Raw genomic sequence first — 13,568 nt, 5'->3', positions numbered from 1 at the left:
AGCCAATGACTGATGTGGTGTACTTCTCAATGCCATCGGAGGAATCCCGGAACATATTCCAGTCTGTGCTAGCAAAACACTCCATTTAGCACGATATGTTACATTTGGTATGAAGACCAGGTTGAATATAAGGATAAATTCACAATTTTTATGGGGCGAGATTGGTTGGCTTAACAGGGTAGAATGAGGTACGCAAATAAATATTATAATTTTAATCAATAATCATGCATTTATTTGGAAAAATACTTTCTCAACAAAAGTGCACAAATGAATGTTTACATCGATGGCTAAATCTATGTGCAAATTGTATTCGTCATATCCTAAGTAGAAATTCAGTGAAGTCCACCGATGACATGACAAAATGAATTGTTTCAGTTAAAAACAACCTATTTTCTGACGTTTCAAATCAACTCAAATTGTATTGGTCACATACATATGGTTAGCAGATGTTATTGCCAGTGTAGCGAAATGCTTGTAGTGTAGGGAAATGCTTGTAGTGTAGGGAAATGCTTGTTAAATAAATGTCATGTTTCTTACACTTCATTACAGGGGATATTTCAATGTATATAAATTAAGATTTTTAAATTAGATGTCGGTGACCCAATAAACGTAAAAAAGGTCGGAGGAACTAAAAAAAATACAGGTTTAATAGAATGACCCAGCTGCTGTTTGAACTGGTTTGAGTCTGGGTTTTGTGAAATGAGGCCAATTTGTATTTACTGTAGCCTTAATCTAGTCCCCAGACACTTCTTCAAACTTCCGTTGTGCGCAATAGCCTGGGGGCGAGGTTACTGTAGCCTTGACTGCCCTAATTGGCTCTGCAGCGACAAGTGGTGCGTTTGAAAACTATAGAAAGTTCTCTCTTTTTCTATTCCGTGTGACTTTACCTGGAACTTTTTTGAAACCGGTAAGTTAAGGTGGTGTGGAAAGTAAACCGTGTAAAGGTGGAATAATTCGTGTCCAGTACGTTTTAAAACGATGTGCCATACTGAACGCGACCCAGGTCATTCTGGGTATTATGCAATCCGTGACACTCTCGAGGCGTGTGTTCAAAAAGATAGACCAGTTTTTAATAGAAGTCTGTGGGTAGATCGCCAGCTTGCAAGGATCATTTCCCGTTTTCGCAATTTCCTTCATTAAATAAGGTAGGTTTCTACCACGACAGAATTTTTGGTGTTTTCAAGACAAAAAATGTAATACGTTTTTTTTTGCGGTGAGCTTCCTTTTGGTTGATTCTGATACTTTCCAAGTGGGGAACTGAGTTTATCTTTCTACGAGTTTCCAAGTAGAAAATGTCGGAGTTTCCGAGTTCCGATTTTTCTTGAACGCGGCAACATGAATAGGGTTTCTCTGCATGAGTTAACTTCTTTTTATTTATTTAACTAGGCAAGTCAGAACAAATTCATATTTACAATGACGGAGCTACCACGGCCAAACCCGGACGACGTTGGGCCAATTCTGCGCCGCCCTTTGGCACTTCCAATTACGGCCGGTTGTGATACAGCCTGGATAACTTTGATTGCTAATAACTTCTGAGAATAAGCTGTTGTTGACTTCAAATAACCTTTCTCTACACAATTATTTTTCAACAAAACACATAGATGTAGCCTACTATGTGCATCGGCAATGAAGTATGTTGAATAAGTAAAATTGGTCGTGAGACAGCTACGCACTATGCGACAACACAATTTGATGTCGGGGCAATATACTGTAGCCTCAATCCACTATAAGCATGGACCGACGGCTTTTGGACTAGCAATGACTTCCAACTTCCACTGATACCGATTGTTGGTCCGGATTTGGCCCAAATGTAGAAGTCTACGCTTGGTTCAGATTTGGTCCGAGCAGCCATGATTTGGCCCAGGCCAAAACATAGGCATCTGATTGGGGTCCGGACCAAATCTGAATCAATCATAGAGTACGTTTACACGCACACTACTAATTTGATATTAAAGTGATTATGACAGACGGCAGAGAGAGTATGGCTTTAGTCATGTAAACATGCACCCTATTCTTCTGATATTGATCGGTGTAAGGTCATATTCAAAGTGAGAATGCGCCGATTAAAACGTCTGCTCGCTTAATCAGCTCAACCTCCCTCTTTAATACGCGATTGAAGTGAGTTCGGGAAAAAAATGAAAGTATCCATCTTATAATTCGTTTTCACATACAAACTTTGTGTCCGAACTCGGAATCAAATAGTCTTTGCAAAAATAACATGGTCACTGTGGCAGAACGTTTATTTGGATTGAGTTTCTGCATTGATCAAAGTCCCATCAGTAGCCTGATTTCAGTACAGGACACCGGCCAGCCTGTTGGGCATAAACAAGTTGGTTTTAAATGCTAAATCGGCGTATATACGTCGGACTTTGGGATCAGAATTTACACCTGTTGCACAAACCAAAAATAAGACTAGTTTTAGCTAAATCCGGCGTAAGCAATATGCGTTCATGAGATTTGATGCTTCATACGGGTGGTTGCTAGGCAGTGCCCGTTAATAGGCTGTTACGGTCTTCATGGCTGTAATAAACTTTGCAAGACGTGTCCTCATTACTTCGCAAATCCCACCACTATGTATGCACGTTTTCTTAACCACAAGTGGATGAATCAACTAATAATTATTGTGGGAATGAATATCACTGAATTACGAAAATATTGGAATTAAAGTAGGCTAGTGCCACTGAAGGAATGTATTATATTGTTGCTTTACAGCACCATGAATGGGACAGTAGTTATCGCGCTGCTTTGAGACAAGCGTGGGGACTCGTCTTGATTATCAATCAGTGTCGGATTGTTTTCATGTTATTTCCGTTTGGTTACAATTAGGCTGGGAAAATGTTAGCCCACGCAAGTCTAAATTAAATAGTTCCCCCAAAACACCAGTCTCAACGTCAACAGTGAAGAGGCGACTCCGGGATGCTGGCCTTTTAGGCAGAGTTGCAAAGAGAGCCATATCTCAGACTGTACAATAAAAAGAAAAGATTAACATGGGCAAAATAACACAGACACTGGACAGAGGAACTCTGCCTAGAAGGTCAGCATCCTGGATTCGCCTCTTCACTGTTGACGTTGAGACAGGTGTTTTGGGGGAACTATTTAATGAAGTTGCCAGTTGAGGACTTGTGAGGTGTCTGTTTCTCAAACTAGATACTCTAATGTACTTGTCCTCTTGCTCAGTTGTGCACCGGGGCCTCCCACTCCTCTTTCTATTCTGGTTAGAGCCAGTTTGCGTTCTGTGAATGGAGTAGTACACAGCGTTGTACGAGATCTTCAGTTTCTTGGCAATTTCTCTCATTGAATAGCCTTCATTTCTCAAAACAAGAAGACTGACAAGTTTCAGAAGAAAGTTATTTGTTTCTGTCCATTTTGAGCCTGTAATCGAACCCACAAATGCTGATGCTCCAGATACTCACCTAGTCTAAATTATATGTTGTAATCTTCATTTGGCTCCTCTTTCCTATATTAAATGGATAAACAAATAATTATTGTGTTATAATGTTTACTTTATTAAGAATGTATGTGGCAGTTGAAATTTGTCCCAAATGTCTCTAATGAGCACTTTTTAACTTTCACTCAGAACCGAAAATGTAGCTATTTTTAACGCCCGGAAAATACGTATATTCAACATCTGGAAAATGTACCTGATTTTTAATGTCCAGAAAAGTATTTTTAACATGATTTAATTTACTAGGAAAGCCTACTATAAAATAGCATTTGTCACTTGCACCGAATACAACCTTAAGGTGAAATGCTTACTTATATGAGCCCTTAACCAACAATGCACTTTTAAGAAAATAGAGTTAAGAAAATATTTACCAAATAAACTAAACACTTAAAAAAATTTTTTTTTTAATGGTGCTTGTTTTTATGTTTGCAGACATGCGCCCTCTGCTGTTCATTCCTTTGACTACACTGCCTGTCAGTAATCTGTCACTTTAAGCCTATGTAATCATTGCAACTGAATTCTGACTTTTGAATACATTCTAGAGATACAGAAGGGAATACATGACAACAGTGACAGTCATGCACCGGCAGCCAGCCCTGTGGAGGCAGTGCCATAGGACTGCTGGTATTGGCATCTGTCGTCTCCACACCAGCAGCAGCAGTGCCTCCTCCAAAGAGCATTACAAGGTCCTAGTGCTGGGAGGAGGAACTGGTGGCATCGCAATGAGTGCTCGGATGAAGAGGAAGCTAGGGGCGGAAAATGTGGCCGTAGTGGAAACCAGTGAGGTATTAAAGACAGTTGTTGACTGCTAAAGGGCGCCCTATTCACTATAGCATCGGTGGTAGGGAAAGGGGGATACCTAGTCAGTTGTACAACCGAATGACTTAAATTGAAATGTGTCTTCCGCATATAACCCAACCCCTCAATCAGAGAGGCCTACAGTCTACAGTCAATCCAATGTGCCTTAAGAAAGTATTCATACCCCTTGACTTATTCCACATTTTGTTTATACAGCCTTTATTCAAAAAAAATTAAAAAATATATAATTCTTACCCATCTACACACAATTTATTGAAAATGAAATACAGTATTCATTTACCAAAAGTATTCACATCCTTGAGTCAATACGTTTTTAGATTACAGCTGCAAGTCTTTCTGGGTAAGTCTCTAAGAGCTTTCCACACCTGGATTGTGCAACATTTGTCCGTTATTGTTTTTAAAATTCTTCAAGATCTGTCAAATTGGTTCTCACTGCTAGACAACCATTTTCAGGTCTTGCCATAGACTTTTAAGTAGATTTAAGTCAAAGCTGTAATACGGCCACTCAGGAACATTCGCTGTCTTCTTGGCAAGGAACTCCAGAGTAGATTTGGCCTTGTGAAATTAGGTTATTGTCCTGCTGAAAGGTGTATTCTTCTCCCAGTGTCTGGTGGAAAGCAGACTGAACCAGGTTTTCCTCTAGGATTTTTCCTGTGCTTAGCTCCATTCTGTTTTTTTTTTTAATCCTGAAAAACTCCCCAGTCCTTAATGATTACAGGCATACCCATAACATGATGCAGCCACCACTACGCTTGGAAATATGGAGAATGGTTCTCAGTAATGTGTTGTATTGGATTTGCCCCAAGCATAAGAATTTGTTTTCAGGACAAAAAGTAAATTGCTTTGTCACATTTTTTTGCAGTTTTTCTTTAGTGCCTTGTTGCAAACAGGATGCATGTTTTGGAATATTTATATTCTGTATAGGCTTCCTTCTTTTCACTCTGTCATTTAGATTAGTATTGTGGAGTAACTACAATGTTTATCCATCCTCAGTTTTCTCCTGTCACAGCCATTAAACTCTAACTGTTTTAAAGTCACCATTGGCCTCATGATGAAATCCCTGAGAGGTTTCCTTCCTCTCTGGCAACTGAGTTAGGAAGGACACCTGTATCTTTGTAGTGACTGGGTGTATTGATACACCATCCAAAGTGTAATTAATAACTTCACCATGTTCAAAGGGATATTCAATGTCTGCTATTTATTTTATTTGTACCATTTAACAATAGGTTCCCTTCTTTTTGAGGCATGGGAAAACCTCCCTGGTCTTTGTTTCAAATTCACTGCTCAACTGAGGAACCTTACTGATAATTGTGTGTGTGGGTTACAGAGATGAGGTAGTCATTCAAAAATCATATTGAACACTATTCCATGTAACTTGTTAAGCAAAGTTTTACTCCTGAACTTATTTAGGCTTAATCTAACAAAGGGGTTGAATACTTATTGAATTCAAGACATTTCAGCTTTTCATTTTTTTTAATGAATTTGTTTAAAAAATATATATATACTCTAAACACAATTACACTTTGACATTATGGGATATTAAGCGAAGGCTAGTGACAATTAGTATTTTCTTTAAAAAAAAATCTAATTTAAATTAAGGCTGTAACACAACAAAAATATGGGAAAAGGCCATGGTGTGAATACTTTCTGAAGGCTCTGTAGTCCACTACTAGACCAGAGCCCATAGTGCATTATTTAGGGAACGAGGGTGCCATTTGGGACATCCACAGGCTATTGAGGATGAACGTGTAGTCTAGTGCATTGGACAACATTTATTGAGCAGCGTTCTTCCCTGTGTTTTATAGATGCATTACTATCAACCCATCTGGACGTTGGTTGGAGCTGGGGTTAAAAGTGCGGCCTCCTCTGGTCGCCCTACGGCCAGTGTCATACCTCCTGGAGTCAAGTGGGTGAAATCGAATGTACGGGAGATCGACCCAGACACAAACACTGTGCGCACAGACAATGGCATGGAGGTAGGAAGGGCTGTTTTTTAAAACTTTCCCTATCGTTAATTTGATTTAAGACATGTCGATTGACTTGATCAAACGTCATTATTGGGCTTGGTATCGACGTGAGCAAGGCAAAAGGTCAGTCGAGTGTTGTCATGATCTATTTTTCCCACATTTCCTGACAACATCAGATGCTATAGAGATTCTCTTAATATGAAATGGGTCTTGATATGCAACTAACCAAATGTCAATGAAGTCAATTTCAGCTTTACTTGTCCTATCCAAGGAGGTAGGCGTACAATCATTTCCCACCCTACTACTGACTGAAACGTATTGTCTTTCCTGTAACAGATCTCCTACCAGTATCTGATAGTGGCTCTAGGTCTACAACTACACTACGAGAAGGTGATAATACCATAGATTGTTCGTTTCACTTCCTCAATATTGTTTCAACATAAGACTTACTGTATAATAGTGTAGAGACACGTTTGGACAGTTGTGTGCCTGTGTTCTGATGTTCTGTTGCCTGTGTTCTGATGTTCTGTTGCCTGTGTTCTGATGTTCTGTTGCCTATGTTCTGTTGCCTGTGTTCTGATGTTCTGTTGCCTGTGTTCTGATGTTCTGTTGCCTGTGTTCTGTTGTTATCGGTTAGTTATTTGGTGCAGGCTATGGCCAAACAGTAGCCTGTGTTCTGTTGCCTGTGTTCTGATGTTCTGTTGCCTGTGTTCTGTTACCTGTGTTCTGTTATCAGTTAGTTATTTGGTGCAGGCTATGGCCAAACAGTAGCCTGTGTTCTGTTGTTATCAGTTAGTTATTTGGTACAGGCTGGACATTGTTTTATGATATATCGAGGTCGTTACAATTGTCGGAGTCAATCTCTGCCAATGATATAATCTTTTGGTCTTTTTTACAATGACTTTCTAGATCAAAGGCCTGCCTGAGATCGATGATTGGGAGGAATTTAAGATTGGTTCAAACTACTCCGTACTAACTGTGGAGAAGACGTGGCGTGCCCTGCAGAACTTCAAGGAGGGAAATGCTATATTCTCTTTCCCCAACACTCCGGTGAAGTGTGCAGGAGCACCACAGAAGATCATGTACCTGACCGATGCTTATCTCAGAAAGGTATTGTAATACTGCTGATACAAAATACATCAGATAAAGCTTCATAAAACAAGTATTATGATGACTCTCCATTTTTATCAAATGATCTGGGTCGTGTTAGCGGACATTTTACCGAAACATTTTGCAACGGAAGTGTTTCTTTGTTGACGTGTTCAGATAATATCTTCCTGTTTCACTCCGTTTTAAAACATTTTTCTTCCATTTCATACCTACTGAACACAACCCAGCATAAAAAGTTATTCTGATCTGATCCTTCTCGAAGACAGGGAAAAGAGCAACTGCCAACGTCATGTACAACACGTCACTGCCAGTGCTGTTTGGGATCAAGAAATATGCAGATGCATTGTGGGAGATAGTGAAGAATCGCGACATCCAGGTGAATCTCAGACACAACCTCGTAGAGGTCCGGGCCAACAAGCAGGAGGCCGTGTTTGAAAACCTTGACAATCCTGGAGAAACTGAAGTGTTTGAGGTAAGTTCCAGGTAGCCTGGCCCCAGATCTGTTTGTGTTATGTTGCCAACTCCTATGCCTATGGTCATTATCATGTGTCACAAAGACCGTAGGAGTTGGCAAGACAACACAGACATATCTGGGACCAGGCTAAGTTCCAGGCAGCTAAGTGGTACACATGGAGTACACGGAATGGTAGTTCAGAGGGGTTTGTTTTACACATCTGCAATAGGTTATCTAAGATGACATAGAAGCTTGATGCTAAGAAACAAACAATCCAGAATTATTCTCGGAACATTCACTGGGCAACAACAAGACAGTCACGGTTGTATAATTTCATTTGTTTTTGCTAATTTTCAGTCAATGAATCAATCTTTTCTTTCTGTCAGTATGAGATGCTTCACGTCACTCCTCCAATGGGACCCAACCCGGTGATTAAAGGATCCTCATTGGCTGATGAGGGTGGCTGGCTGGACGTCAACAAAGAGACCCTTCAACATAACAAGTATCCCAACGTGTTTGGGATCGGAGACTGCACCAACCTGCCAACAGCCAAAACAGCTGCTGCGGTGGGTATGTGGTTTCAGTTCTTCTATTTTCCCACTACAAAAAAATAACACCACAAAACACCAAGTTAGGGGAAACTGCTCTAGCAAAACTTTTTTAATGGTATTTGCCTGCCCACCTGCCAGGTTGAAAACCTGTACCTACAGTCAGGTCCATAATTATTGGCACCCTTGATCAAGATGAGTGAAAAAGACTGTATAAAATAAATCATTCAAATACTGAGCTATATTGTATGCTTTAAACAGTTGGGGAATTATATTATTATATACCAATACAATTGCTCAGAGAAAGAGATTTTGTTTAACAAGTTATACATAAAATATATCTAAAAAAAAGAGAGTTTAAAATTGTTTTACTCCCGGAACCCTCCCCTGTTTTACTCCCGGAACCCTCCCCTGTTTTACTCCCAGAACCCTCCCCTTGTAATGACAACGATACTGAGCCTTTTTCTAGAATGTTTTATGAGTTGGAGGCCACGTTCGGAGGGATCTTGGACCATTCTTCCACACACATCCTCTCCAGTTCCATATCCTTCATCTGCTCTGTTTCAAATCAAGTCAAGATTTGATTTGAAACCACAGGTTTTCAATGGGGTTCAAGTCCAAAGACTAAAATAGACATTGTAAAATGTTGATATTTCAATTAACAATTTATTTGTGGAGTTTGATTAATGCTTGGGGTTATTGTCTTGCTGGAAGATCTAGTTGCGGCCAAGTGTCAGCCTCCTGGCAGAGGCAACCAGGTTTTGGGCTAAAATGTCCTGGTACTGGGTAAAGTTCATGATGCTGTTGACCTTAACAAGGGCCACAGGACAAGTGGAAGCAAAATGGCTCCATAACATTGAAGGATATCAAGTTGTATGGTGGAATGGTCTAAGACAGGGGTTCCCAAACTTTATCACCTGGGCTCCCCTTCCAGCATTGGGGAACAACCCCCTCCCCCCACCTGCATGCGCCACATCTATTTCTATGGTGTCAAGCACTGTTCATGACACAAGCTGTTCACACCCCTCTTGTTAGTGGAGATAATTTTGTCATGCAAAAGCTTATTTCCTGCAGTTCTACACATTTTGTCATAGGGTGCAAAGAAAAGGTTGCCATTTAAATATATATATATATATATATTTTAAATACAAAAATATCTATGGGCAAAATTAATAATTAAAAAAAAACATGTTGGGCTAATTGATCTGGACATTTCTGACTAGTTAAAAATATCTCTAAGGTCTGCAATGACTAACATGACAAGAGGAACTGATGATGTACTACCCAATTTAGATATCCCACCTTGTGCAACTTTCAAGAATAAGTTTGAAGCCCGACTGAGTAACTTAAAATTTTTTTAAAAAACTAGAAATACACAAACTACCAGTCAAAAGTTTTAGAACACCTACTTATTCAAGGGTTTTTCTTTATTTGTACTATTTTCTACATTGTAGAATAATAGTGAAGACATAAACTATGAAATAACACACATGGAATCATGTAGTAACCAAAAAGGTTTTAAACAAATATATTTTATATATGAGATTCTTCAAATAGCCACCCTTTGCCTTGATGACAGCTTTGCACACTCTTGGCATTCTCTCAACCAGCATCACCTGGAATGCTTTTCCAACAGTCTTGAAGGAGTTCCTACATATGCTGAGCACTTGTTTGCTGCTTTTCCTTCACTCTGTGGTCTGACTCATCCCAAACCATCTAAATTTGGTTGAGGTTGGGGGATTGTGGAGACCAGGTCATCTGATGCAGCATTCCATCACTCTCCTTCTTGGTCAAATAGACCTTACACAGCCTGGAGGTGTGTTGGGTCTTTGTCCTGTTGAAAAACAAATTATAGTCCCACTAAGGCCAAACCAGATGGGATGGCAAATCGCTGCAGAATGCTGGTTAAGTGTGCCCTGAATTCTAAATAAATCAGTGTCACCAGCAAAGCACCCCCACACCATAACACCACCTCTTCCATGCTTCACGGTGGGAAATACACATGCAAAGAATGCGTTCACCCACACCACGTCTCACAAAGACACGGCGGTTTAAACCAAAAATCTCCAATTTGGACGGTCTAATGTCCACGGTCTAATGTCCACGGTCTAATGTCCATTGCTCGTGTTTCTTGACCCAAGCAAGTCTCTTTTTAATTTTTGGTGTCCTTTAGTAGTGGTTTCTTTGCAGCAATTTGACCATGAAGACCTGATTCACACACTCTTCTGAACAGTTGATGTTGATGTGTCTGTTATTTGAAGCATTTATTTGGGCTTCAATCTGAGGTGCACTTAACTCTAATCAACTTGACCTCTGCAGCAGAATTAACTCTGGGTCTTCCTTTCCTGTGGCGGTCCTCATGAGAGCCAGTATCATCATATCGCTTGAATGGTTTTTTGCGACTGCACTTGAAGAAACTTTCAAAGTTCTTGAAATGTTCCAGATTAACTGACCTTCATGTCTTAAAGTAATGATGGACTGTCATTTTCTCTTTGTGGGAACCACTGGTCTAAGATCCCTCCCAAAGTGTTTTCCAATCTCATAAAACATTTTTAGAAAAAGGCTCAGTGTTGTTATCCTGGAGTATTGAAAACAGAGGTCCCAATCATTTTGACCCCTGTCTTCCTCAGATTTTTCGTACTACTTCCTTGAACAATTGTATTGGTATAAAACAATATAATTTCCTAATTGTTTTAAGCATACAATATAGCTCAGTATTTGAATTTTTTTTAATACAGTTTTATTTATTTAAACCATTTTTTTTATCAAGGGTGCCAATAATTATGGACCTGGCTACATGTAGTATATTTTCTATTGAGCATGGGAAAGATAACATGGTGTATTTTATTTCCAGCTGCTCAGTCTAGTATTCTGGACAGGACTATTTCAAAAGTCTTGAAGAATGAGATGCCGGATACGAAGGTACGTTACATAACACTAAATAAACTAAACCTAACCTCCTTTTTGAAATTTTACAAATTACGTATTTAGTTTTCATAAACTACAAGATAACACTGTGCTAAAATACTTGTGTTTACAGTACGATGGCTACACATCCTGCCCTTTGGTGACGAGTTACAGTAAAGTAATTCTCGCTGAGTTTGACTATAGTGGTCAGCCATTGGAGACATTCCCCATTGACCAGAGCAAGGAGAGATGGACCATGTACCACATGAAAGCTGACGTGATGCCTCATCTGTACTGGCATGGTCTTCTCAAGTAAGTAGCTGTCAAAGAGAATTCCTGGGTTGTGTTCATTAGGCATCAAAATGGAAAAACTGACTGAAACATGGAGCGTTTAACCAATAAGACACCCTTATTTTCATTTTCTGTTGCAAAAAAAACATTTTCAAATGTTTTTTGTTGTATGCCCTAATAAACACAACCCTGTATGTAGACTATAGTGGCAGGAAATAAAGTCTAAATGGATATTTTTGGTGGGGAATATTAGTCTTAAACGTACATCTGATCTTTTTCCCCCAAAGGGGCTTCTGGGGCGGACCAGGACCAATCAGGAAAATCATGCACCTTGGGATGAAATAGAAGTTATAACCTGTTAAAATATGCTGTTCCAGACTGCTACACTGTAATCTTTACAATAAGCATGATCGTTTCATAATACAATTTAAACAAGTCATTGACAATCAATTGAAATCTCAAAGTAAATCGATGACAAAAGTAATATTGCAGCATTCCATGACATACTATATCGTTCATTATAAACTGGGTGGTTCGAGCTCTGAATGCTGATTGGCTGAAAGCCGTAGTATATCAGACCGTATACAACAGGTATGACAAAACATGTATTTTTAGTGCTCTAATTATGTTCGTAACCAGTTTATAATAGTAATAAGGCACCTCGGGGGTTTGTGGTATATGGCCAATATACCACGGCTAAGGGCTGTGTCCAGGCACACCATGTCACCTCATGCATAAGAACAGCCCTTAGCCGTGGTATATTGGCCATATACCACACCTCCTCGGGCCTTATTGCTTAAATGTGCTACCAGGCAGGATTTGTTTCACATATAGGCCTATATTTATAAAATGTCAATCTGATAATGGAATGTATATCATTGAATATCTTACAAATGTGATTTACAGAGATTCTCACAACTCATAAGGATAATTAGGGGAGAATTTACCAGATTTATACTTCAATGCATTGAAATACTAATTTCCAAAGCCAACATTAGATCTCTACAGCTAATGTGACCATCAGCATCACATCACTAGGCTTCTATTACATAGGATTGTCCTTCTGTCATTTCATAAAGAATATGTGCTATATATTATAAAGATGTGTGTAATTTTTAATAAATAACATATGTCATAGCTTGTCCTTGCATTTCTTCCAGTGTTCTATTTTGTTGATAACCTATACTGAAGGGCTGCTCCTATGTCCAACAACAAGGGGTAGTCAAATACTGTAATATAACAGCCTTCTCTGTGTAACGGATGTGAAACCACTAGCTTAGTTCGCGGCGGTGCGCTAAATAATCGGTGACGTCACTTGCTCTGAGACCTTGAAGTAGTGGTTCCCTTTGCTCTGCAAGAGCCGCGGCTTTTTTTTTGCATGGGGTAACGAGGCTTCGTGGGTGACTGTTGTTGATGTGTACAGAGGGTCCCTGGTTCGCGCCCGGGTATGGGCGAGGGACGGTCTAAAGTTATACTGTTACATCTGCTTACAATGACCATACAAGGCGTCCACACATACTAGTACTCTGCTTAGAAGACTAATGCTGCGTTCCTAACCAAGTGGGAATTTACCACATTACGACAGGGAACAATCCACTTGAATGGCCTTCCAACTGGTAATTACTAGTGCGAAACTCGTCTATTATCCTGAGAAACTCACTTCTCCCACAATCTGACCTCTGACGACACCTACTAAGGAAATGACCTCTATAACAGCAATCCAACAACAAACATGATTTTAAAAAAAAAAAAAAAGAAACTTGATTTTTTTTTTTAACACTATAATTTGTTTACAAGCATGATCGATTAAGTTTTAGTTTTGTTTACGCAGCTTGTTGGCTATTAGCTAATCAGCATTTTTCAACGAGTTCAAAGCACATGAATGCATCCAATTGGTAAATTCCCACCACCTACGACTTGGTTAAGAAAGAAGCATATGGCTGCGTTTACACAGTCAGCCCAAGTCTGATATTTTTCCTCTAATTGGTCTTGTGACCAATCACATGAGATATTTCAAATTGAGATAT

At 39.5% G+C, this 13,568-nt stretch overlaps 1 protein-coding gene across 3 annotated transcripts; it reads left to right on the top strand.

Moving 5' to 3' along the window:
* The first annotated feature begins 789 nt into the window (after nucleotides 1-789).
* Nucleotides 790-12,156, top strand: sqor (sulfide quinone oxidoreductase). 3 transcript variants are annotated; one of them, XM_024422406.2, is made up of 10 exons: nucleotides 790-907; nucleotides 3,988-4,230; nucleotides 6,070-6,240; nucleotides 6,568-6,621; nucleotides 7,141-7,341; nucleotides 7,604-7,813; nucleotides 8,182-8,365; nucleotides 11,198-11,265; nucleotides 11,384-11,562; nucleotides 11,829-12,156. In XM_024422406.2, exons 2-10 carry the CDS (start codon nucleotides 4,006-4,008, stop codon nucleotides 11,884-11,886), a joined length of 1,350 nt encoding a protein of 449 aa, XP_024278174.1. In that variant the 5' UTR covers nucleotides 790-907; nucleotides 3,988-4,005; the 3' UTR covers nucleotides 11,887-12,156. The 3 variants fall into 3 exon arrangements, with proteins under 3 accessions (XP_024278174.1, XP_024278175.1, XP_024278173.1); XM_024422405.2 differs by lacking the exon at nucleotides 790-907 and adding an exon at nucleotides 1,029-1,145; XM_024422407.2 differs by lacking the exons at nucleotides 790-907; nucleotides 11,829-12,156 and adding an exon at nucleotides 1,028-1,145 and having other exon boundaries at nucleotides 8,182-8,361; nucleotides 11,384-11,525.
* The last annotated feature ends 1,412 nt before the right edge of the window (nucleotides 12,157-13,568 follow it).

This window comes from Oncorhynchus tshawytscha, linkage group LG19 (assembly GCF_018296145.1).
Source record: "Oncorhynchus tshawytscha isolate Ot180627B linkage group LG19, Otsh_v2.0, whole genome shotgun sequence".
NCBI classification, from domain to species: Eukaryota; Metazoa; Chordata; class Actinopteri; order Salmoniformes; family Salmonidae; genus Oncorhynchus; species Oncorhynchus tshawytscha.
Note: the sequence above shows the minus strand (reverse complement) of the source record. Positions and strands in the feature narration are given on the sequence as shown.